The 27,469-nt window shown below is 44.1% G+C and overlaps 1 protein-coding gene and 1 long non-coding RNA gene across 2 annotated transcripts; one reads left to right on the forward strand and one right to left on the reverse strand.

Annotated features, from left to right (window-relative positions):
* Positions 1 to 12,933: 12,933 nt before the first annotated feature.
* On the forward strand, positions 12,934 to 13,881 carry LOC309843213 (olfactory receptor 2A12-like; the record flags this gene model as incomplete). The annotated part of the gene is made up of 1 exon (XM_082688557.1): positions 12,934 to 13,881. One exon carries the CDS (start codon positions 12,934 to 12,936, stop codon positions 13,879 to 13,881), a length of 948 nt encoding a protein of 315 aa, XP_082544683.1.
* Positions 13,882 to 17,601: 3,720 nt separating this feature from the next.
* Positions 17,602 to 19,513, reverse strand: LOC309842656. Its single transcript, XR_014299716.1, has 2 exons — positions 19,442 to 19,513; positions 17,602 to 17,809 (listed from the first exon to the last, which is right to left on the reverse strand). It is a non-coding gene; the product is annotated as an uncharacterized lncRNA (long non-coding RNA).
* Positions 19,514 to 27,469: the final 7,956 nt, after the last annotated feature.

Raw genomic sequence — 27,469 nt, forward strand, 5'->3', positions numbered from 1 at the left:
AGAAGCAGACCAGGAAGGATCAGTGTACACAGATGGACAGATAAGAGGACAGAGGACTATGAAGGCAAGTGAAAGTATGACTAAACTGGAAAGGGATGGAAAGTGAAGTCAGAACCTGGCTGCTGGGCTGGGCGGGGGGGCGGGGGGGGAGGCTTCCACCTTCACTCACCCCCTTGCCGGAGCACACCGAGCGTGGATGCCGGAAACATACAGCCTCTCCGAGCACTGCAGGCAGATGCTGGCTTCAGAGTAAGACCCTGCCCATAACACTCCCAACCCTGGTCCCCCCCTCCCAGCCAAGGAGGGCAATCCCAGTCCTACTAAGATCTTGTGTCAGGTGGCAGGTGATTCACCAAACCTTGGGACTGGAGGCGATCTTGGAGAATCTAATCCCGGTCAGGACATGCATTTTCTCTACAGCCTCCCTGGCAAAGGATGCTCCAACTCTCGTTCACATATTCCCAGGGACAGGAGGCTCAGTCTCTCTCAGGGTAGCTTAGGTAGCCTTGACTGCCCTTCACAAAATCCTTTCTTGTACTGAATGGAAAACAAGTACTTCTGACATCAACATTGTGTTCTATAAAATACTTCTTTGCCCCTCCACCCTGCTGCTTCTAATCACACCCCCCTCTTCCAGAGTCCCCAGTCTGCATTACAATACACTAGCAGCCCTTACCTGCCCCACCTTTCCTTAGGAGGGTCTGTGAGGCTGTGTGGGCTGCCTTCCTTGCCCTTGATAAGCCCTCCTGCTCTGATCAGCCCATTTTCCCCAAGCTGGAATCCTGCTTTGCCCAGCATCTCTGATGCCAGGCAGCACCCCACCAGAGCCCTCACACTGGCAGCCCAGGGAGGGCCCCACCCTTCAGCTCAGCACCTAAGGGCTCCAGTGAACAGCCTCTGGGGAAGCAACCAGTGCTCTGATGAAGACCCAGGGATTCATAGTCAGGCAGATGTGGACCCTGTGGCCTAGTCAAGCCACACAGCTTCCCAGAGCCTCAGCTTCCTCTCTGTAAAATGCACCTGTGTTCCCTAGATCAAAATAATACTGGCTATTGGGTTTTAAATTTTTATTTTATTTTATTTTTTCAGTATTCCAAGATTCATTGTTTAACCACCATACCCAGTGTTCAATGCAATACATGCCCTCCTAATACCCACCACCAGGCTCCCCCATCTGCGCACTCCCACCCCTCTAAAACCCTCAGTTTGATTCTCAGAATCCACAGTCTCTCATGGTTCATCTCCCCCTCCAATTTTCCCCAATTCACTTTTCCTTTCCTTCTGCTAATGTCCTCCATGTTATTCCTTACGCTCCACAAGTAAGTGAAACCATATGATAATTGACTGTCTCTGCTTGGCTTATTTCACTCAGCATAATTTCTTCCAGTCCCATCCATGTTAATACAAAAGTTGGGTGTTTATCCTCTCTGATGGCTGAATAAGATTCCATTGTATATATGGACCGTATCTTCTTTATCCACTCGTATGTTGAAGGGCATCTTGGCTCTTTCCACAGTTTGGCGACTATGACTGTTGCTGCTATGAATATTGGGGTACGGATGGCCCTTCTTTTCACTACATCTGTATCTTTGGGGTAAATACCCAGTAGTGCAATTGCAGGGTCATAGGGTAGATATTGGATCGTGTGTGCGTGTGTGTGTGCATGTGTGTGTAGCCATTATGGGCCAGACACTTGATATTTGCACAGCATTATCATCACTACTTTAGAAATACAGAAATGGAAACTCAAAGTATTAAGGAGCCTATACAGAGCTGGGATTCTGCACGTAGGTTTGTCTGACCACAGAGGCTGTGCTCCTAACCAATGCTGAACCCAATGTCATGATCAGACACAAGGCAGACCAGAGGCAGGGAACCGTGGGGCAGCTTGGGGTGGGAGGAAGGACAGAGTCACAGGTGGGGTGGAAGGTGGTTGGCTTATGCACTCTACACCTAAGAGCAGCATTTTTGAGGGTGGGAGGCTCTTCGGGGACTTCTTCCAGATACACAGTATCCTGAGGATAAGGAAGGAAATGGGGAAAGGGTCAGCATTTAAGTACCTCTATGTGCCCAGCACTTCACAGGTACCATTTCGTGCAATCCTCCAAGAATCAATTTATTTCCACTCTATCAATGAAGATACTGAAGTTCAGAGAGGTGAAATGACTTATTCAAGGTCAAGCAGCTATTGGAAGCAGCCAAGATCCCAATGTAAGTCTCCCAGATTGTAAAGTGCCTCTAACAACACACTCTGCTTGGGGGTGGGGGAGGATGACAAGCCAGGAGCACCCAAGTCTCTAGTCTGGGGATGGGGTCTGCCCCCAGCTTTTCTGATTCTCCTAATTTGCAAACCAGCCTTTCTTCAAGTCCAAACTTGTTTCTGAGGCCTCCATGCCTGCTACAAGGTGCTAGAAGCTGAGTGAGAGACAGAGAATCCTGTTCTCAGTCAAGAGGCTGTTCCACTGCGAATTCCTTTATATCCAGAACAGTCCCTGATGGAGTCATCCCTGTTTTCTGAGTTACAAAAGTAACTCACGTTCATCAGAGAAAAGTCATAAACAGAGAAAGGTAGAAAAAAGAAATAATTACTCTTCAGTTCTTTCTGTACTAGAGAACATTTCACTGATGGCTTCCAGATGTTTCTCTCTAATATTTTCTATGCCTGGATGATAGTAGCTTTTTCTCCCTCATTTCATTAATAGCACACTTTACATACAACTTTATTGTGACAGATACTGCTTGGCTAACTGTCCATTTCTCCCTTCTTTGCTGATACAACTATGTTCTTGCTGACAACATTTGTTTGAGGCAGTCAAAGCCCAAATGACAGTGTTGTTTCTTCCTTTCCCAGAATCCTTCTCAGCGAGGACAGTCACAAGATGTAGTCCTGTCCAGTGAGGCATGAGGGAAACTCACCTGAGGGGATTTTGTGGAAAAAAAAACCCTTCTTTTCCTAACAAAAAGGATAGAATGACAGATACATCCCCTTCCCCCCAAACCCCATGAATACAAATGTTATGTCCACAATTGGGCAAGTCACCTTGAGACCATGAGGAAGAGGCTGAGAGAGTCACAGGGGTTGTCTCACTAATGTTATCCAGCTGCAAAATATTAAGTAGCTTCCTACCTCGAAACTTCTTTTTAGATGAAGAAAATAAAATTGATTCTTGTATATCTAAACCACTGTTCGGTGGGTTTTCTGAGTTTTGTATGCAAATCCTAATGGATTAAGTACCTGCCTTTTAAAACATTTACCATTATTTAATAAACCTGTCACCATCTACTTACCTATTCTTTATAACCATTAATGTCAAGCATTTATTCACCTATTGTTGGATATGTAGTTTTAAACCCATTTTTTTCTATTACACATGATACCACATTGGATATTACTGCAATGTATTGATTTCCTGGCACAAGAAATCTATTGGGTTGAATTAGAGTTATAAAATAGAAAGACACCGGTTCCATACTTTTGTTCCCAATCAGGATGAAGTAAAAGAGACCAGAATTACTGCCCCACCTGTAATAACCAAAAACCTAGACAGATTGCATGGAATAATGTTTTCCAAGACACTGGACATCAAGCAACAAAATACAGGGATTTGTGAGAGATGAGAAACTGATGAGTTGAGCCCTGCAGTTGTCCCAGGTTACTGTTCACAAAGTGCCCCAGGCTGCCACAGGAAGTGAGGACTCAGAGGAGGCTAGTGGTTTCCCTGGGTGGAAGACACAGAATTGAGAGTGTGGGTGGCTGCCATGGACTGAATATTTGGGTCCCCTCAAGGCTCGTGTGTTGAAATCCTAATCCCTAATGGGATGGTATTTGGAGGTGGTGGTCTTTGGGAATTAACTAGGTGATGAGGTTGGAGCTCTCATGATGAGATTAATGCCCTCATAAAAGAGGAAGAGACAACAGTGTTTCCCTCCACCACATGAGGACACAAAGAGAAGACAGCCAACTATACCTCAGCAAGAGAGCTTTTACCAAGAACCTGACCATGCTGGCACCCTGATCTTGAACTTTCAGCCTCCAGAACTATGAAAACTAAATGTTTGTTGTTTAAATCACCCAGTCTATGGTACTCAGTTATAGCTGCCCAAACTGGGTAAGACAAGGGCCAAGTTTGCTGGAGTTCGTAGAATGGAGTACTGGAGAAAAGAGAGTTCTGGAGGCCTGCAGAGGGTCCTGTGCAAGTCTCAGATGAGCACTGAGGAGTGGATTGTGTGAAGAAAGCACACAAGTTGGGGAAGGGGGAAGACAAGCGGAAGGGTTAGATGGAACCATTCTCGGAGCTTGTCCAGGGTCAGGGATGTGTCCTGTTCTCACTAGCTAGACTAAATTCTGCTCTCATCTTGCCCAACAAAACTTAAAAGCCAAATATAAGAGAGTCAAACTATTTACAAGTAATATAACTACATTCTAAAAAAAAACAGCTTAAGAATATTTACCACGAATTCAAAAAATTTGTGACACTCAGTAAAGTAAGATTCAAAAATGCCTGGTATCCAGTGAAAAGTTACCAGGAATGCAATGAACTGAGAAGATACGACCCATCATGAGAAACATCACCCAGTTAAAACCAACTGAGAAACAACACAGATGATGGAATAAGTAGGCACAGACATCAAAAAATTATATCTAAATTTCCTATGTTTAAGAAGCGACAGGAAAGACTGAGCATATTAAGGGAGAAATTGAAAGATAGAAATCTAACTTCTAGAGATGAAAACTGTATTAGATGAAAAAAGCACTGGGTGGGATTACAAAGATTAGTACATTTTGACAGCATGATGATAAAAGCTAAAAAATTTCATAGTGATTAGGGTTTTTTTTTGAGAAGATGAATAATATTGATAATAGTCTAGCCAGACTGATCAGGAAGAACAAGATAAAACACAGATTTCCAATGCCAGGAATAAGAAAAGTAACATCCGTATGGATTCCACAGATACTAAAGAGATTTCATAGATATTATGAAAAACTTTATTCCAATAAATCAGATATCTTATATGAAATAGACAAATTTATTGAAAGACATTAATGAACCAGAGCTCATTTGACAAAAATAAGAGAGCTGATAACCACATATCTATTTTAAATTTTGAATGTGGCATTAAAACCTTTTCACAAAGAAAACTCCAGACTTAGTTCCATACAAGTTTTAGGATCATTTGTTCCAACTCTTTAAAAATGCCGATGGTGTTTTAATAGGGATGGCATTGAAAGTGTAAATTGCTCTGGGCAGGATAGACGTTTTAACAATGTTTATTCTTCCAATCCATCAACGTGGAATGTTTTTCCATCTTTTCGTGTCTTCCTCAATTTATTTCATAACTGTTCTATAGTTTCTTTTTTTTTTTTTTAAGATTTTATTTATTTATTTGACAGGCAGAGATCACAAGTTGGCAGAAAAACAGGCAGAGAGAGGGGGAAGCAGGCTCCATGCTGAGCAGAGAGCCTGATGCGGGGCTCGATCCCAGGACCCTGGGATCATGACCTGAGCCAAACGCAGAGGCTTAATCCACTGAACCACCCAGGCACCCCTGTTCTGTAGTTTCTAGCATATAAACAGTTTACCTCTTTGGTTAGGTTTATTTTTAGGTGTCTTACGGATTTTGTTGCTACTGTGATTGGAATCGATTTCTTAATTTCTTTCTATAGTTACATTGTTAGCATATAGAAAAGCAGCTGATTTCTGGGCATTGATTTTGTGTCCTGTTGCGTTGATGGATTGCTGTATGAGTTCTAGTGCTTTGGGGGTGGGGTCTTTTGGGTTTTCCACATAAAGTATCATGTTATCTGTGAACAGGGAGAGTTTGACTTCTTCTTTGCCAATTTGGATGCATTTTATTTCTTTTTGTTGTCTGATTGCTGAGGCTAGGACTTCTAGCACTGTGTTGAACAATAGTGGTGAGAGTGGGCATCCCTGTTGTGTTCCTGACCTTAAAGGAATACAGCTTTCCTCAGCTTTTTCCTCAGCTTTCCTCCACTGACAATGATATTTGCTGTGGGCTTTTCATAGATGGTTTTTATTATATTGAGGAATGTTCACTCTATTCCTATACTTTAAGGAGTTTTAATCAGGAATGGATATTGTATTTTGTCAGTTGCTGTTTCTGCATCCATTGAGAGGATCATGTAGTTCTCTCTTTTCTTTTATTGATGTGCTCTAGCACATTGATTGATTTGCAAATGTTGAACTACCCTTGCATCCCAGGCACAAAACCCACTTAGTCTGGTGAATAATCCTATTGGATCCTATTAGCTAGGATCTTGTTGAGCATTTTGGCATCCATGTTCAGGGATATTGGTCTGTAATTCTCCTTTTTGATGGGGTCTTTGCTTGGTTTTGGGGCAATAGACACATGAAAAAATGCTCAACATCACTAGCCATCAGAGAAATACAAATCAAAACCACAATGAGATACCACCTTACACCAGTTAGAATGGCAAAAATTAACAAGACATGTAACAATAAATGTTGGCAAGGATGTGGAGAAAGGGGAACCCTCCTACACTGTTGGTTGGAATGCAAGCTGGTGCAACCACTCTGGAAAACAGAATGGAAGTTCCTCAAGATGTTAAAAATAGAGCTACCCTACAACCCAGCAATTGCACTACTGGGTATTTGTCCCAAAGATACAAATGTAGTGCAAAGAAGGGCGCATGCACTCCAGTGTTCATAGCAGCAATGTCCACAATAGCCAAACTGCGGAAGGAGCCAAGATATCCTCCAACAGATAAGTGGATAAAGAAGATGGATGTACAGTATATTACTCAGCCATCAGAAGGGATGTATACCTACCATTTGCATCGACATTAAAGGGTATTAACCTAAGAGAAATAAGTCAAGCAGGGAAAAAGAATTATCATATGGTTCCACAAATATGTGGAATATAGGGAATAGGGCAGAGGATCATAGGAGAAGGCAGGAAACCTGAATGGGAAGAAATCAGAGAGGGAGAAAAACCATGGGATTCTGGATTCTGGGAAACAAAGGTTGCAGAAGGGAGGGGAGGGATGGGGCAAAGGGGTAACCGGGTGATGAGCATTAAGAAGGGCATGTGATGGGACAAATTATACATTATATGTTAATAAAAATAATAACTTAAAAAAAGAAGGGCGTGTGATCTGATGAGCACTGGGTGTTATACGCAACTAATGAATCATTGAACAATACATCAAAAATGTACTATATTATGTACTACATAATGTACATATTGCTAATTCAACTTAATTTAAAAAGGAGAGAGAGAGACTAATAGAGAGGCAGGGAAGTGTTCCGGAAGGAAGGGGCACCAGAAGGGCACAGGTCTGGGTGCAGCTTACCAGCTGTTGGCCTCAGAGGAATGGTGATGATTATGACCATGACCATTACAATGACCACAACTTCTTCCATCCCTCAAACACATACCATAATTCTAGTGTCAGATGCTTAAATATTCCATTTCGCTTAGTCCTAGAACAAAAATGTGAAATTCACACTTTTCTCCAAATTTTATAGTTTAAGGAACTGAGGCTTGGAAAGATGAAATAACTTGCCTGAGTAACAAGTAGGGACAGACTGGGATTTGAACCACGTTCAGGACTGAATGACAAGGACTAAACAGTTGGCACCACACAGCCCGGCTCAGTAGATGAGCTCCCTTATCTGCTCAGTCATTTATGGATGCACCAGCCCCTCTGGGATGTTAAATCTCTGCTTCCTGTCCCAAAGATGCCAGATTCGAAAGTTTCATCCTCTTTTTGGGAGGAAGGAAATGACCACTCCACAAGCACAGTCCCCTCTTGCTTGAGAAGTGTGACCTGGGTGGGGGTTCCACTCTGCAGGCGGGCATCCAGGCTCCTGCCCTGGCTATAGGGTGTCCGGCTGCCAGCTAGGGAAAAAGTAGCTTGACCCTTAATACTGCTCACTTATTGCTGTTAGTATGGGATCTGCCACAACTAAGTCCCTTCTATGGACCAGCACTTGTGCTCAGCACCTTACACGTACCTCCTTAGTCCTCACAGCATTGCTTTCTGTTCTAAATATGATGAAAATGAGGCCCAGAGAGGGGAAGTGATTTTCCCAATGTCACGTGGCAAGAAGGGTAGGGACAACATTCGACCACCAATCTGTCTGGCATTTTCTTCCCTGTCTTGCCCAACAAACACTGGCTTTGTGTCTTCTGGAACTTTAGAACCTAAGCCTGGGGCAGAGAATGATGTAGAGATAAACAGTTATGAGAGAAAATATATCAAAATCTAGGACTCTATTGTGCATCACCTGTTCCCTGTGCCCTGGGTGGGGCTGCCCCATGTCAGGCAACCAGAAGGCTCATGACCGCTAACATAGACCATATCAAGTCCAAATTCAGACACATTTTGAGAGTAAAAAGGAGAGCTTAAAACAGTGACAGGAGTTAATTGATTTACAGCAGGAATAAGCCAGAACTGTTCCACAAAAAACAGTGTATGAGATCACCCTACCCAATCCCATCCTTGCCTGTCTTGTCTCCCCACAGTTGGAGCCAAGCACTGTAACTGAGACTTGTCAGCCCTAAAAATCTATGTTGTCTGGATGTGCTATGTCTCTAGAATAACATCCAGTTTTTCTCACTGCTGGCTTGTCCAACTTTGCCCTCTAAATATGTTACCAAGAGTTCTTTGTTCTTGACCTTGAGAACCTGTCCTTGAGGATGATTTGCTCTTTTCAGAACCCCTTCCAGTTCCCAGGTCTCAACCAATTCTGCCCTCTCAGTTCCCATCCAGTGTTCTGTAGACAAATACCCTTTGAACTCTAAGTATCACTTGAGCTGGATTCTTCATCACTGACTTCTAGCAAGGTTAAAAAAGTACTCCCGTTTGTTCTCAAATCCCCCAGTACCCAAACTAGACTTCATCTTGCCCTGAACTTCACCTTCATTGCCACACTCCTCAGAATTTTAATTCTACCTCGCTGGACTACACCATCACTCATAGTTGTTTGGTGCCTCCCACCCATGGGGCAGTCTCCTTTCCAGTGAGCCTTGTCCTGTTAATGAGGCCAAGCCAGTCTTCTGACTTTCTCTCCTGGAATTCCAGAAGGACCCAAGAGAGCACGTAGTAGGGGAGAGTGTCTTCCAAGTTGACCCGAGAAAGACAGAACATCTGTGCTGACCTTTGACCATCTGGCACCTACATCTACAGCCTGACTGTACACAACCTATAAACCAGCATTGCACCTTGGCCATAGAGATGCTGCGGGAGAATGATCTCCAATCTGGCAGATCTAGGTTCAAATTCAGACAATATATTTATCTGCTAGGAGGTATGAACAAGCCACTAATTCTCTTAAACTCCTGACTACCAAATGGCTTGCTGACCTTTGTTGCAAGGGTGAATTGTATTGTGTGTTGTGCCCAGTGTACCGTATGATCAAAGTAAGTGCACAGTACTAGGCAGTTATTGCTAATGCAATAGGTTTTGTAGCATTTACGCCGTAATGAGGTCTGTGGCCTTGGATAATGGCAGTTATAAGGATATAAGGACACTAGTATTAGCAACATTTACGCTGTCCGTATCCAAGCCTTAGGCACACAATCATGGGTAAGATGCTGGGAACATAGAGATACTTATGTGTGCTTCTGAAGGAAACAAAGCTCATCTTACTAGTACAATCACTATGTCACACAGAAACATGGTAGCTCAGCTGTAGGACTCCTCCCTCCTCTTGAATCTCAGTGGGAAGAAGTTTCAGTCCCTAGTGGAAATTTAAGAAGGATGCCCAGCTCACTAGCTCTAGGGGCCAAGCGTGAAGTGTCTTGTGGCATTAAACTCCCTGGCCTGGGCTCTCATCCAGCCCAGTGGCTCTGTGTTGCATTTACGAGTGTGGGCAAAGAATCCTCAGGGCTTTTCAGGGATCAGAAATACACTCTCTAAACCCACTGTAGTATGAAGGGGACCTCCAGGTCTGCTGGCTGGAAGCCCTTCCCTGCACTTAATAGGGACACTGTCTCCCCTGTAAGCCACCATGCTAAGGTGAAGGGCTGAATCCTTCTATATTGTATGAGACTAAGAGAAAGCAGGCTGTTGGTACCACGGGAGGGAAGGAGACTACTCAAGCAGAACAAGGTACTGATCATTTGTACATGGAACTGAGGGAGGGACTGGGGGGTTCCTTCCCTGAGCACCTCCAAGAATGACAAAGGAGCCCGGTCTTCTCTACCCCAGCACTGGGGAAGGAGATAAGGGAGGACCTGCCTCACTGAATAGGAGCAGGATCTCTAGTGCACTTCCTAGACTTGCACAGGTCCGTCTCAGGAGCACCCTACCAGGCCCATGCCCAGAATGGGTGCTGGGACCCTTGATAAGGCATCCTCTTTCCTTTTGTGCACCCAAAGAGCAAAGGTTGGAAAGGAACAGCGAATTGTTGGCAAGTGGAGAAAGGAGAGCAGTTTTGAATATGGCATTTTCCTAGCCCAAGTGCTTGATCTAATTGTTTCTTCATTGGTGCTTTGAGACACAGTCACGCAGTGATTAGAGCCTGGCAGACTATGCAATCAGAGACCCAGTCCTGGAGCAGGTGCCCAAAGCAGCCTGCCAGTCCCTGCTAGATAGTGTAGAGAGACCTAAAAGAGACATAACCTTTGCCTACATCCTGGCTGGGAGGACAGTACACAAAATGGATAGGGCTAGACTGGTTGAGTAAGGAGAAGGAAATCCGAAGCTGAGCCTTGGAAGTCAATGGAATGTGGAGAAGCAGAAAGAGTTACAGAAGGCATTCCCACAGATAAACAGCTCAATAGAAAGACAGTGTAGATCACCATGGTACATGTGGCTGATACTAAGAAAGCTGGCTAGCTTGAAAGATCTGTGGCTCAGATAGGAGGGCATCTCAACTGCCCAGACTAGGATCCTTTGGGGCCCATGCTGTTAACTCATGGCTCTGAAGTCTCCGTGAGGTACTGGTGAATCACAGACCTGGAAATGTTTGGAGACAGATGGGAGACTCCTTAAATTCCAGTCTAATGAGGCACGAGAACAGGCAGGATAGATGACAGTACCAGTGGCGGGTGGGTGGACCGGGAAGAAGATCACCAAGAAGCCCCTGAAAAAGCCCAGTCTGGGGTGTGGACATTGTGAAAGAAAGATTTGATCTCCTCCTTCTTTGCAGCCCTCATCCTCCGGGCTTTGGGGTTGGCCACTGGCACTGCTGACCAGTCTTAATCTCTTCAAAAATTTCCCCTCAATGTGTAAGACTCTGAGCTTCCCTAGTTCTCCTCTTTGCTTCACAAACATCTCTGATCTAGGACCTCTTTCTTTTTCATCCAATTACTGGTGTTCCCTAAAGCTCTACACAAAAATATGAACCATTTTCTTTTGCCCAGACAGCCTCAAACAATGTTTCCATCTTCAAGATTCCCCCAGCACCCCGCGGCAATGAGTCCCTACAATCGTGTTTTCAACCCTGTCCTCTGGAGCCTCAGATGCTTGGGAATGCCAGGATAGCTCCTCTCTCTTCCCTCTACCCCTCCTTCCACTCAGCTGCCCATTATCTAAATGCCCCAAAGTGAGCCCTGTCATTAGATCAGATATATTTCGCATGATCTCCGCTAAGGAGGAGGTATGACACATGAAGGATGTGGGACTCTGAGAGACTAAGTGACTTAGGATCAGGTTAAGAGGCTACAAGATTCAGGTGTGTTGACACCAAGTCTACAGTCTATGTATTCTCCTCTGGTCTCACATCTCCAACTCCCAGAAGGAATCTTGCTGACGCAGTCCTGGTCAGCGGACTGCCCAGCTCAGCTTTTCCCTTGATGTTCATGGCACAGGTTCACAGGTGATCACAGGTCTTCAGTCTGCTATTCCTGGATCAAAGAATAACAGAGATCACAGTTTTCTTTGGAGTGGGCAAGTCTGACAGCCTCACTTAAAAATGGGACTGTGAAGTTCACAGAAGGATATGGAGTTACCCAAGATCACACAGCAAATCAGGGACATAGTAAGGATCAGCCCTTTACTCTTCTCATTTCCAGATTCATTCCACTTGTACTAATCCCTTTATTTGTCTAGCATTTTATACTTTGTCAAATGTCTTGACATACAGAATCTCATATGCTCCTTCCCATTACTCTGTACCTAGATTCTTCATATCTAACAGGTGGGATGACTGAGGCCAATGGAAGTGAAGGGACTTGCCCAAGGTCACACAGCTGGGTAAGTGACAACCACGGGACATTCAGAAAGAGTGGAATTTAAAATGTGGTCATGGGGTAGTAACTATAAGAATTCAACAGAAAATCTTCCAGGTATCTAAGCACAGGATATAAAGGGGGATCTGGGGGTACAAGTCAGGAGCCAGAGTCACACTCTCAGTGGCTTGGGCTGTGAGGTCTCTTCTTTGCTGCCCTGCATGTCTGCTCTATCATTTCTGCAAGGCTGCCACTTTTCCTCTCTATTGTGCCAGCTGTCCTATGGCTATGTCATCATCACTGGCTCCAGTTTATTGGTACCTCAGGCACCCACAGCCCACTGGCATAGACATCGACAATGTTGTAATTTTGAAATCCCACCAGAGAATTGTCCTCCAGACTGGGACAGGTGTACACCTTTGGTACAAGTCAGCAGTGGCCAGAGGTTGGCTAGGCCTGCCACTATAAACATAGGTACCGAATCCCTTGCCCTCTGTGGGTAAGGGTGATTTCCAGAGAAGGACCTGTGGGCCATCAGGCATCCTATGTTCTATTACAGGAATGAATCCAGATCTCCTGACTTATTTCCTAGTGCCACAGATGCCCTCTCTTCCTTTCCTGCTGCACCTCACTCAACAGGTTTGATGAAATTACTTTGAGCTACTGTGCAAGGCGCTCTGTGTGTGTGACTCAGCTTCTGTCAACTCTGTCCTCCCTCCCCCAAGGCTAAAGGCAGAACAGGGAAGTCCTTGTCTCCTTAATAGGCAGACCACCATGCACAGCCTTGGCAAGAAGAACCACAGCTCTGTGTCTGAGTTCATCCTTCTGGGATTCTCCAGTGAATCACAGGTCAGAATAGCCCTGTTCTCCTTCTTCCTTCTCCTCTACCTCGTCACTCTTCTGGGTAATGGACTTATCATCACCCTGATCTACCTGGAATCACACCTCCACACACCCATGTACTTCTTTCTGAGTATCCTCTCCTTGGTGGACGTGAGTTATGTCACTACCACTATGCCCCAGATGTTGGTTAATATGGTGTGTCCAAAGAAAACCATCTCCTGGGGAGCTTGTGTAGCCCAGATGTTTATCTTCTTGGTCCTCGGCATTGCTGAGTGTGTCCTCTATGCCATTATGGCCTATGACAGGTATGTAGCCATTTGCTTCCCCCTTCACTATCCCCTACTCATGAGCCGTCCCATTTGTATCAAGATGGTCATAGGCTGTTGCTTCATTAGCATAGCTGGGGCCCTGATCTATACCATCTTCACCATGCATCTGCCTTACTGTGGCCCCCAGAAGATAAACCACTTCTTCTGTGAGGTCCCTGCTGTCCTGAAATTGGCCTGTGCAGACACGTCCTTCAATGACCATTTGGACTTCATCTTGGGTTTCATCCTGCTCTTGGTTCCATTCTCCCTCATCCTGGCCTCCTATATCCGAATCTTTGCCTCCATCTTAAGAATCCACTCATCCCAGGGGAGGCTCAAGTCTTTCTCCACATGTGCTTCCCACATCACTGTGGTCATCATGTTCTATGGACCAGCCATGATCATGTACATGAGGCCCGGCTCCTGGTATGACCCAGAGCGGGACAAGAAGCTAGCCCTGTTCTACAATGTTGTCTCTGCCTTCCTCAACCCCATCATCTACAGCCTCCGGAACAAAGATGTTAAAAGGGCCTTTCTGAATGTACTTGGTAACAGAAGAACTGCTCACTGATCCAGGATGTTTCAGAATTGTCCAGAGTCATGGGCAGACTTGACAGGGCTCATTTCGTATCATACAAGTAGGTTCTAACCAACCTGAGCCTTTCTAGGGTTGTGAGCAACCAAGTTAGGAGTGGCTGTATGGGTACCCCTAAACTGAAGGCCCCTCCATTGGCTGCCACCACCCTAATGCTTCAATTGAGAGTTGAGGACAAAGGCTTTCTTCTACAGTGACTATGTCATGGTTCCAGGCATTGCTTTATTGCTTTTCCTGGGTTCTCTCCTCACCTCTAGAAGTTCATATCATTTCACTCTGATTACAGCCAAAAGTGTACACATGATTTTCTACTGTGTAAGGGATGTGGAGGTGAAAATGACATCAAAAGTAGACATGTCATGCAGAAGCAGTCTTTCCATGTGCTTACAAATAATAATCAGCATCGTTTTTTGCACTAGGAACTATAAATTCCAAGCTAGAACTATTTTAGACACATCTCTGTAACAATGTGTCTAATAATTGATTTGGTCTGGACTCCGCTTGTGATACTAACTCTTCCCTCTCTAATTTTACTACCTAAATCTCACTTTTATTTTGAGAAATAAATACTCCATATATTTCATAAAATAAAAAGATATGTGTTTATGTATATCTACATATCTGTATGCATTTATCTATCCCTATATAGAAAGGGAGACAAAGAGAGAGAGAGATACTTGCAGACAGAAATAAAAATACAAAGACCCCATTTCTCCATACCCCAAATAAAACACTTAATGTTTTGCCATATTTAGTCTGAGCCTTTTTATCTTTTTAAAAAAGGATTAAATAATTACAGATGCCATTGAAGGGTCCTTTGAATATTTCCAGCTCCAGGAATCAACCACTACCATTAAACTGAGTCATCCCATAGGCCTTTAAACTTTTGCTTACAGACTATCGAACCCATAGAATTGTTCTTGTATGAGTTTGAAAATCTATAATGGTGGCATGATATCCACATTATTCTGAAGAAATTGTAACTCAGCGTCATATTTCTGACATCTACCTATTTGTTATACACAAGCCTACTACATTCTCTGTAGCAAGCATTTGAATATACCACACCTTATTTACCTTTTTTTTTCTCTTGAGAAAGAGAGAGAGAGAGCACATCTTTTTTTTTTTGTCTCATTTGTACTTCCCTGGTTGCTAGTGAATTTAACATTTTTTTTCCCATAAGCTTCTTGGTAGTGTTGGGTAGTGAACTAAGCTCAAAAGCCAGACTCCTGTGTTCTAATCCCAGTCCTACCCTTTACTAACTCAGTGGTGATGGGCAAGGTTCATAACTTTCTCTGAGTCTCAGTTTCTTCATCTGTTAACAGGAAGAAAATAGTATAGACCTGAGGAGGTAGCTGGAAGGATTAAATGAGATAATACACGAAAAGAATTTGTCATAGTGAAAACCAAAGTGTAAATATTCAATGAATATGAGATATCATTTGCCTTTTCATAATTTGCAGTTTATTATGTATTTTGGATCTTCTTTGTTTATTGCGTGCATTGAGAATATCTTCTCTCAGCTCATTGCTTGTTTTCTTTATTGCAGAAGTAGTACCTGTTTATTCTTAAGTTTAAGAGCACAGATGCAAACAAAAAGAAGAAAATGAAAATTACCCATTACCTTAGACTTGGTGATAATTACTGTTAACAGTTCAGCATCTGTATTTTTGGGTTGAAAAGATTTTTTCATTGTTTTTATTAATACTTTAAAAGAAATAGAATACATTTATTAAACTACTATGTGTTTTCATGATTTCTTAAATGTTTTTTAAGCACTCAATTTTTTGGTCAGATTCTCGCTTTATTTTATTTATTATTGTTATTTTTTTGAATATAGTTGAAACACAAAGTAGTTTCAGGTGTTCAACAGAGTGACTCCATATCGCTATACATTATGTTATGCCCACCACAAGGGTAGCTACCATCTGTCACCATACAATGTTATTCCAATATCATTGACTATATTCCCTGTGCGGTGACATTTATTCCCACGACTTATTCATTCCATAACTGGAAACCAGTATCTCCCACTCAACCTCACCCATTTTGCCCATCCTCCCACCTCCCTACCCTCTGGCAACCATCAGTTTGTTCTCTTTATTTATAAGTCTGATTCTACTTTTGGTCTATTTGTTTGTTCTTTTGTTTTTTAGATTCCACATACCCGTGAAATCAGATGGTATTTGTCTTTCTCAGTCTGACTTATCTCACTTAGCATAATGCCTCTAGGTGTTCCTTCCATGTTGTCACAAATGGCAAGATCTCATCCTTTTTTATGGTTGTGTGATTATTTTTAAATTGAATTATACAATATACATTCTTCTGTAACTTGAGTCATTCACTCAATAATAGGTTTTGACATTAATCATGTTGTTTTGTTTCCACTACTGAAGAGTCTTCTTTTCTTTTGATGAATAGAACAATGGTTTTTAATAAATAGAATTTTCAACAAACTTATGATTCTCTACCTTTATGGTTTTTCTTAAATGAATATGTGTCAAAGATTTCACTAAGCTCATTAATTCATGAAGGAACCGGTAACATATTAAGATTGGTTCAAAGGAGAATTGGCGTTCAGAAATTTATATTCTCTACTGGACAAATTTTGTTTGTGTTCCTATGAATAAGAATTAGTTGGATTATTATAGACAGAAATCTTTTACTTCCAGTTTTCTAGACCTTAACAGTTACACCTGCAGAGTTATAAAATATCCAAGGCCTTAGAAACTCAATTAAAATAGTACACCCTTATAAAGCCAGATAATCCTCAGAGGGTCTGCTAGACAACCTCAAGCACTATACCAAGAGGGCACCATGAAATCCCTGTTGCCTTCTGCGAGTCTTAAATGATTTTTTTTTTTTTTTACAACACTCACCCTTGTGATCTTAAATAACCTTCAAAAATTATTCTTGATTTAAAAAAAAAAAAAAACTGGTCTCATTATTTCTGGCCTCACTGTATCAGTGAGGAACATTAGGTCCATAGGAAAGTTAGCCATATGAACCGTCTCTAGTTTGTCTTGCAAATCTAGAGACACACAGTATTGAGCCATTTCTAAAGCCACAGAATTAACTTTTACCTGGAAGTTTCCATATGGAATCTGAACTTGGACTTTTTCAGTGCTCTATTATTTGTTATGCTGTAGTTGGAAAACCAATCCCAAGAAAATCTGTCCTTTCTATTTCACCCATAGGACCTATAAATTTGGGTGAATTCCTCTCCAATCAAGGTTCCAAAATTTACTTAAGTTTCCTTCTGGCCAGTAGGTGATATTCCTTATCATCTCTAAGGTTGGGACATTATAAGCCAGGTCAGTTTTTCAGGGAGAGCTGCGTGGAGATTGGATTCACAAGCAAAGTCAACTCAACCCTTGCCACTTAATAGTATCTCAGCATGCCTGATTAAAAGGAAATACCTCTTAAATATAATCTTTTTTAAACAATCAATTTGACCAAGTCTATCCTGGTTAAATACAAAACATGATTATTGAATGTAGGCTAATAAGTGAAGAGGCTAATTGAAGTGTCTGAATTCTGGTAAGTCAGTAAAAATCAGGTATCAGTTAAAAATGTTTCACTGCAGTTCAAAAAACTTTGATATACTAAATCAAGTGTCAGAGACAGCTTGAGGGGAATGAGAGTTTTCTCATACGTCCAAAAACCCCAGAACATTAAAAACAATAGCAACAATGATGCAAATAACCTCATTGATTTATTCAGCTCTGTGGGAGTACTCTTGCTCTGCTGAATTTGGGGCCAGCAGCTACCATCAGAGTCCCATGATTGTTGGCAGGCATCAGTTCCTCCCTGGCTGTTGCTCTGATGGCCTCGGTTCCTTGACCACACTCTGTTCCTTGCCACAGGGACTTCTCCTTAGGGCAGCTCACGACAAGCCAACTTACTTCATCAGAGCAAGAAATTGAGAAGAGTTGGAGAGACAGAGAGAGTTAAAACAACACGGAAGTCAAGTCTTTTATTACCAAATCTCAGAAGTAATATCTCATTGCTTTTGCCCTGTTTTACTCATTCAAAGGAAAATGCCAAGTCCCACCCACCCTCCAGTGCTGGGGATTACACAGAGGGGTGATTACCAGGAGGTAGGGATCACTGGGGGCTCTTTTAGAGAGCTGCCTACATGGAGGCACATGAATGGAGATCAGACAGGAAAGAGCAGTTGGTCATCTTGCATGACTTTTCCCACAGATGAGAACCAATGAAGGTTCTTGAGCAGGGGAGGAACCAAGTCAGAGATGAAAGACGACTTTAGCAGCTGTGTGAACGCTTATTGCCTACAGAGCCTCAAAGGATATGTATTTAGTCTTCTGGTTCCTGGCACAGAGGTCCTAAGAACCTTAGAATTTCCTAAGTGGTGAGAACCATAAAGGCTCTTTTGTTGCCTTTTGTTTTGTCAGTGAGGTGACTTTTGGGCAGCCAGTGGAGCCAACCATAGGATTAAAGAAGTTTCAGTCCCACTCTTAACTTCTGGGAATATGAGAGAGATGGAGTTGAGTCACTAATGGCCAGTGATTTAATCAATCATACCCATGTAATGAGGCCTCCTGTAAACCCCAAAAGGATAAGTTCGGAGAGCCCCTGAGTTGGTGACCACCGGATATGCTGGGACACCCCATGCTCCCTCCCACATACTTCATCCTGTGGGTCTCTGCCATCTGGCTACTCCTGAGGTATATACTTTTACAATGAACTAGTCATCTAGTAAATAAATATTTCTCTGAGTTCTAAAAGCCACTTAGCTAATTAACTGAACCCAAGGGGTGGTCACATGCACTGATGACAGCCTGGACTTCCATTTGGCATCTGAAGTAGGAGAGTGGAGGAGAGTCTTGCAGGGCTGAGCCCTTTATTTGTGGGATCCGGGCAGATTATGTCAGAATTCATGTGAATTGTAGGACACACCAACTGGTATGGGAGATCTGCTGGGTGATAGGGGAAAAAACCCACACTGGGATTTGGTGTCCACATAACCACCCAGCCACATGAGGAAGGAGGTGGATCACACACCTACAGTCCTGCCACTGAGGGGGAAGCACCCAGCCCTCCTGTGGCATCAGTAGGAGAGGGAGGGGACTTCCTGAGAAGTACAGGGTACAGTGAGGCTCCAGGAATCCCATCCCTGGCTTCCCACACCCTACCACAACCACAACCATGATGCAGGTCAGTATGAGCCAAGTGGCCCAGCCTGAGGAGGCCCCCTGTCCCAGAAGCCCTGTTCCGGGGCTTAGCCCGCAGTGGCTTCTCCTTCATGGAGCTCCCAACTAAACCATACCTGAGTAAGGAAGTCAAACCCTAGTCTGGCTCCTGGGGGACGTATTGGGCCAAGTTCCAAATGCTATGGCAGCCCCTGGGGCCATCTGTGAGCAACGGGTCTTCTCAAGCCCAGAAAGAATGGCGCCTGACGTTTCTTTCGCCCTCCAGGCAGAATCCCCACCCTTTGGCCAGAAACACCAAAAGAGAGGGCTCCAAGGTCTTTGCTGCTACCTCAAAGTTGCAAGGTGTAAGTTCTTCCTGTTACCTGTCTTCATTCCTTGTTGCTACAGTTCGGGCCCTTTCTCTCTTGCTTTTCTCTCCACCAAGAGGAAGGTTTCTCACAAGCGATCTGAAATGACAGAACATACCCTCAAAGGGCGGAGACCTGAGAGCCACTGGGCAGTTTAAGACCTCCATGGGCGTGGCCCTTTATAAGACACAGGAAAGTATAGCTATGTCTCACATTAAGCGTAATTAATGTGTCACTGTATACCCATGAAAAAGCTAATGAGTTTCCCCTGACCAACTGATAAAATGTTATGTTAAAGGTCACTTAAATATTTGCTAATTTTTATTCTGTGAGATTCTTATTTTTCGACCAGTATCCTTTTCTTTAGGGTCTCCAGCATGTTTGTAGGTTATGAAAGCCCAAGGACCCTAGGCACTTTGCCTGATGTATCTAATGGGTGAAACAGCCCTGGGGACACCACTTGGCAGAGGAGAGGACAATTTCTTGGCCTTTGTCAACCTAGACCTCCCATGGTACCTCATTTTTTTTTTTTCCTGGGGAAGGAGGAACAGCTGAGGAAAGACCTGTGCTCAGCGCCCTGTCTGAGCCCCACACAACTTCTCCCCAGCAACTGCAAAGCCTCCCCCAGCTGAATTTCATCTCCCCTTCCCCATAGACCCCCACTGGACGTTGGCGTCCAGGCCGGCACTGCCTGGGGTCCTTGGGGAGTGAGGCTCCTCATGGCTGCAGGGACTGTTCTGACTAGGGTCCTGGGCCCACATGCCACTCAGGAGTGGCCTCCTGAGTCTGAGAGAGCCCTGCCCACAACCTCCTTCCCTGCAGGGTTATAAGCTCGGGACACCAATGTCCCCAGCACGCAGGGAGGTCGAGGAGGAGCCCAGCGTGGGCCATAGTCCTGCTCACCGGCCGCCTGTCTCTCTCCTCATGTCTATGTGAGTGTGCGCCCGACCGCCTGTCCCTGCTTTTCTCTTTCTGGCTTTCCCTCCCTGCCCACCGGCTCTCTGTGGCTCTGTTCCTACTTGCTGGCCTGCTCCTCTGCCTCCAAGTTTCCGTCTCTCTCCTCCGCCTGCCTGTGCAGCTCTGGTTGTGCTGTTCAGACTGGGTCTGCCGCTCGCTCTGCCTCTCGTGCCTTCTTGACTCCGCCGGGGATTGCTCGCTTGGACTCTGCATGAGCCTGTGGCGAGGCCCCTCTCTACCGTCCCTGGGTGTCCTCTTCTCTGCCTCCGCTGTCTCTGTGATTCACACGGATTCCCCGCTTCGCTGCATCTCCCCATAGAACCTGGCCCTCGGCCCATCCCTTCTTCCCCCTTCCCGCCTCCTCAGCCTCCATCCCTCTGTCCACTCTGTCTGGTCTGCAGTCTGCCACCTGCTGGCTCTCCTCTTCCAGCTCCTTCTCTCTCCTCTCTCCATGCCCCTGTCCTATGGCCTCTGTCCCTTTCCTTCCCTGCCTGGCCTCGGCCGGCTCTCGGGGGTGCAGTGGCCCTGGGCAGCCGTCCTAGGGATCCCCCCCCTCCGCCACCTCCCCAGCACGAGAGACAGACCCGGGCCTGTCTCCTCCTCTAGCTCCCGCCTCCTTCCCCTTCCGTGTCTGGCCACGTTCCATCCCCCTGACTCTCTCCCACTGGGCTCCACGGCTCCATGGCTCTTTCCTTGAGTCCCTTCTCCTCTTGCAGCACAAGGGAAAGAATGGACCTTCTTTCACCTTCTTCCTCCTTTTTTCCCTCTCTGGCCCGTGCCCCTCGCATTCTGGGTCTCTGGGCCTCTCGGCCTCCTTGTTGCTTGTTTTGGACTTTTTTTTTTTTTTCCCCTTCCAGAGCCTCTCTCTCTTTCCCATCATTTTCTTGGATTTTGTGGTTCTCTGGGTCAAGTTTCTCTGAGTCATTCTTAGCCTTGGCAGGTCAGTGTTAATCCTGGGGGAGGATGTGTGTGTGTGTGTGTGTGTGTGTGAGAGAGAGAGAGAGAGAGAGATGGGGAAAGGACTGGAGAAAGAAAAAGGGAGGAGAAATCATACCTATCTTCAGAATTTATATTTCAGAATTAAATATTACTGTAATCAACCATCATTTTTGCTGATAAGAAACAATTGCCAGCTCTGATTTATGGCAGTAAATCCTAACATCGAAAATGCAAAACTCTTGAGTCTTTCATCTCCTGACTGTGCCGCAGGAAAGCGGATAGGAGAGGAGGAGATCAATATAAGGGTCCTCCACATGAAAAGAGGAGCAACTTTCCCCTGATTTCTCTTACATCCTAACAAGGGAGCAAGGCCGGCACTCCTAGCCTCAAGCCTCGGACAACGCGGCGACTAGTGGCTCAACCCCTACCAGGGCCTTGCAATCACACCACCCATTCTGTCTTCTCAACAGCAACAGGTCATCATCAAACCTGGCTGTGGGAGGGTCAGAACCAGAGGCTCAGAGAGGCCAAGCAACTGACCCCAAGACACACAGCAAACCAGCCAAGGAAAGTGAGAGAAGAAACCAGTCCCCAGGCTGCATTCTGGACAAAGACACAAATTCTTCAAAGGCCAAGGAGTCCTGGGAGGCTGAAGCCTGTCACCCACATCTCTGTTTCCTCTGTCCTCAGTTGGCAAGCACAAGCTGGAGGTAAGACCCAGGCAGCCTCTCATCACTGTGGCCCTTGTCTAAGGACCTCCATGTCCCAGGAGCTGGGAGAGAATGTAGTTTGCAACAACAGGTTCCCTCTGTCCCAAAGTACCATTCCCAGCTCATGGCTCATTTCTGAGAGCAGCACTGGGCAGGGCAAGAGCCCCGACTAAGGATCAAGCTACATGGGTGTTCTTCATTCTTGAGACTTGCTGGGTGACCTTAGACCAGTTGCTTTCCCTCTCTGAGCTTTAGTAAAACCAGTGGATTGTACTAGTTGTTTTCAAATTGAGCTTCAAAGTCTGTAACTAGTAAGGGGAGCCGCCGGGAGCTGTGTGTGTCTGGGTGAGGAGAGCGAGGATGGAGTGGGTTCTGAACACCTGCAGAAGTCCAACTTCGACAAAAGCTGAAAATGCATAACCCCATGCCCTGCTTCCCAAGAGCCCAACGATCCAACATTCATTTTCAATTCTGTTCTCAAGAGTGGCCCATCTAGAGGACGGTGTCCCTGCAGTCACACATGCCTCCCCTCCTGGCTCAGCCTTGAGCGTCCTCCGTGGAGACATTAAGCACAGTGCAGCCTAGGCTCTTACCCATAGGACGCTGGTACCCACTCTAACTCGCCAGCCCCAACCCATGTTCCCTCCAAATTGCCTCCAGTTGCATCCAAATCTAGGAATAAGTAGAAAAGCATTGTGTATCTGTCCTGGAGATGTTACAAATTGCCTGCCACCCTCTTTTACAGATGAGATCACAAGGGCCAAGCAGGTGGGTGACTCCCCAGAGCTAGGCGGCCAACTAGCACTCCAGGGAACAGGAGAATTGGACTCTTATAGGACACAGGAGAGCAATGACCAGGGAAGTTGGCTGGGCCCTAATATGAAGGCCTGTGTGCATGTTAAGAATTCTGGTCTCTTATATTATTAATGATGAACAATGGCCTCCTGGCCCTAGCTGGTTGGCAGGCAGGGGATGGGGGAACAGGGCAGGATGTAGGCTGCAAGGAGTGGGCAGACTCATTCTGATCTTGGGTCCATCTGCTGAAGAGCTGTGGCTGGGGGTTGGCCTCTTAGGAGGGAGCCCTTAGGTACTTGGGGGGAGTGAGTAGCCAGAGCTCAGCAGCCTCCCCAGGGCCAGTGGGCTTCCTCCTCTCCTCTCAGCGGCTGGAGCCTTCTCTGGTGGTTTAGGAGGCAGAGATATGTCTGTGTTTTATGTCCCTCTGCCCGTGCTGACTTAGGCAGAGACACCAAGTCTCAAGACACCAGCCCCTCATGTGTTTTTGATATTTATCTGCCACTTACTTTATTCACTGGCATGAACCCAGGACTATCTTCATCCGACCTTCAGCCACCCCGCAGAGTTCCCACGGTACAGACAAGGTTGCTAAGGTTCAGAGACGTGGGGTAATCTGCCCGGGTTACACGGTAGCATATATCACAACCATCATTAGTTTTTTTTTAACTTAGAGAAAATTATTTTGCCCAAATTTTCAACTTTCCCTTTACTGTTTCGTTTTTATGTTTATATGAAAGGCAAAACAATTGGCATTTAGGCGAGGGAAAATATGGACACAGAGAAATTGAAAGAAAGATAGCCAACTTTCTTGGCACACGAAAGTAGATCAGTGGTTCTCAAAGTGTGGTCCCACTAGCAGGCAGCATGTGCATTACCTGAGAACCTCTTACAGATGCAGATTCTCAGGCTCTACTCCAGACCTCCCAAATCCGGAGTTCCTGGGTGTGAAGCACAGCAGCGTGTGACAAGCCTTCCAGGTGGTTCTGATGCACGAGGCGAGGAGATAGGAGGGTGGAGTCTGTGGCTGGCTGCTCAGGCGACAGGAGGAAGGAGTCCTAGAACAGGGAGACAAGGGTAGAGGGGACGAGGCTCCAGGAGGGAGACCAGACCCCAGTATGACAGAACAGTCATCTTGGGACTAGAGAGAAAAAAACTGCTGCAGGGATGGCTTAGGGACTTTTTGGAATTAAATATTCAATTCAAATTGTGCTTCATTATAAGAATCTTTGACTCTTTTTTCTTTTTTTAAAGATTATTTATTTATTTATTTTAGAGGGAGTGAGAGAGCATAAGCAGGGGGAGGGACAAGGAGCAGGCTCCCCACTGAGCAGAGAGCCCCAGCGGTGCTTGATCCCAGGACTCCCGGATCATGACCCTAGCTGAAGGCAGATGCTAAACTGACTGAGCCACCCAGGTGTCCTTAGAAGCATCTTTCTCTTCCTTATTTATATGATATGATATGATATGATATTATTATGTTAATCATCATACATGAAAAAATATACATCATTAGCCAACAGGGAAATTCCAATCAAAACCACAATGAGATACCACCTTACACCAGTTAGAATGGCCAAAATTAACAAGACAAGAAACAACAAATGTTGATGAGGATGTGCAGAAAGGGAAACCCTCTTACACTGTTGGTGAGAATGCAAGGTGGTGCAGCCATTTTGGAAAACAATATGGCGGTTCCTCAGAAAGTTAAAAATAAAGCTACCCTATGACCCAGCAATAGCACTACTGGGTATTTACCCCAAAGAGACATCTTTCTCTTAACACACCTTCAGGACGAGGCTTATGACAGTGTTGTGTGGGGAAGTTTGGGGCGTAAAGGAGAAAGAGAATGGGGATGAGCCATGAAGGAGGTCAGTATGCACCCAAGAGTTCAGTGAGAGCAGAAAATTTGAGACGTAACCAGGGATACACAAGGAACCCCTAAAACTACTACAAATCTAAGGAGAGGGAAAAAAAATCAGACTTCTCCCAGCAGATGGGCTTAGGAGGTATGTTGCCTTGTGTCCATATTAAGGTTCATCACCATGAGGCTGAAAGACTCCCAACATTCAGATCATGCTTCAAAGGTCTTTCTTGTCTCATCATAAAATAAACATTCACCCATATATTTTCCTGTAGGTTGCTTTATCATTTTTACTTTTTGCATTTACCTGTTTAGCATAGTTAGAATGTATCTTGGTAGGTGGCATAAAAGAACTTTTTCTATCCAGATCATTAACTAATTGGCAGTGTTTGTTAAATAGCTTCCTGCCTTCTGACTTATAATAGGCTCTTCATCATGGGCTAGGGTCCCTTTCCAAGCTTTCTGTTCTGTCCCATCAATCTGTGTGTCTATCAATGAGCTCATACTACATTTTTACGGTATTACAGTACATTATAATATTATAGTATTAAGTTTGCTCCTTTGGAAGAGTGTTTTCCAGGATAAAACACAGGATGCCCAGTTAAATTTGAATTTCAGTTTCATTTTTATTTGCTAAATCTGACAACTCTGCTTCCATTTCATTGTTCTTTTCTTTCCCATAAGTATTTCCTTGACTGTTCCTATGCACTTATTTTTCTATGAGTGTTTGAATCACATTATCATGTTATTACGAAATCATTTTATTGAGTTTTAATTAGATTGCATTAAAAATATAAGTTTGAAGATGTTTTGGGTTTGTTTAGATTTTTGTGGGGTTTTTGGTGTGGTTTGTTTGTTGTTTTGTTTTGCCAATTTTAGTCTCTCTTTCCAGAAACATGGACAAGGTGTATCCCTGAACTTAAGTGAAGTTTTCTTTATGTCTTCTGAGAAAGTTCTGCAGAATCTTCTGTTTGTTTTGTTTTCATTTGTTTGGCTTTCATAGGTCGTGAACGTTTCTTATGAGGTTCATCCCTAGGTGTTTTTGTAATTTTGTTTATTTGCTGCTTTTATAAATCTTTTTTCCTGAACCATTTCTAACTTTTTATCTAGGACAAAACATTTCTACCTTTTGGATACTTCGTAGTTTTTTAATGATTCATAAATATACATACTCATGGTAGATAAAAAGCAAAGAGCCCTGAAATGTAAAAAGAAAAAGGAAAGGTGCCTCTTTCCATCCCTAGAGGCTCCCTCACCACTGTCACAAATCTCAGTCCTCAATGATAATAAATGCTGACAAGTCTGTGAATACTTGCAGGCATTTTCCATGCATCTAAAATGTGATGTAAAATACGTTTTTGAAAATTTGTATGCATATACATTTCTGTACACATGAGATCTTACTATGTGTATTGTTCTTTGAATCTCCCCCCTTCCCTTTTTTTTTTTTTTTTTTTTTTTTTTTTTCCAAATCTAATTTGGTTGCGTGGCGCTAAGCGGAATCAGGGACATCTCAAGAAGCCGGGTTCGGGGAGATGGGCTGGGCAGCAGGGCAAGCGTCAGGACCCGGATGTGGGTGTCACGCGCACTCCTGGGCCCCCAGTATTTTTATATTAGGCCAATTTAAACAAACTCTTCCATTAGTTCTAGAACTGTATCAGTTGATTCTCTTGGATTTCCAGATACGATAAATATGACATTTGCAAATCATTATAATTTTCTAATCTTTAAAAATTTTTTCCCTTGTCTTCAACTATTTCTTTGGCTACAGCTTTCTGAATAATATGATATGCCAGAAGTAAGAGTAGCTCTCACTTTGAGCGCACACCATTAGACCAGGGATCATAAATTTAAATGCATGGGGTAGGGGGCAGGCATAGGCAGTTTAACAGAGTAAAAGTAGTCTACGAAAAATAAGGGACCACAAGGAATATCATGAATTGGGGGGGTTCACACTCCATCCAAAGAAGAATCATCCATTCACCTGGATGGAGGAATAGGGCCCATTTTTGCCAACTGTAGCTTGTGATGCTGAAAATCTAGTTTTTTATGTGTAAGCGCCACTTTTTAAAACACTGGCAATAAATTTAATTTTTAAAAACTATACAAAATATATCTATGGGTTATATTTGGCCTGTGGACAGCCAAGTGACCTCTATGCTATAGTTTTAAGCATGATACTGGCTCTTCATTTGGAAGAGATATTCTTTACAATATCAAAAGATTTTGGAGATGCCATATTAAATGTCTCTATGAGAGTTAACAAACCAGAAGTTGAGAGCAATCTATAAAGCCATGGGAACAAAGGGCGTACAAGCCAGCAATGGTTAAGGAGGTAGGCTGGCGTAACCACCTGGACACAGTGCATGAGTTTAGGAAATGCTTCCTGACAAATTGTAACTCTTCTCCATGAATTTCCCTTTCACAAAACTCTGGGTTTTGTGGATTTACTTCTGCATAGTTTCCTCTAGTCACTAGAATTTTTAATATGCTCAGAACAAAATATAAATTTTTCTGAATCATTAGACCAGAAAGGCAATGAGTATGAAAGGTGGACCAGCCATAGGGAAAATTTTTAAACCTCAGTATGTTCCTGGCCTCCAACAAAGCAAAACCAACTGATTGGCATCATATGGACAGTGTGAAGGAGGGAGTCTTTGAAGAGTTTCTCATTAAGAAGGTATGATAAATGAAGATTAATTGTACAATATACACATCATTAAAATTATATCCTCTTTGCATGATGTGCTGGAGTTGACGAGCTGGGGTTATTCGTTTTTT

This window comes from Mustela nivalis (assembly GCF_964662115.1).
Source record: "Mustela nivalis genome assembly, chromosome: 10".
NCBI classification, from domain to species: Eukaryota; Metazoa; Chordata; class Mammalia; order Carnivora; family Mustelidae; genus Mustela; species Mustela nivalis.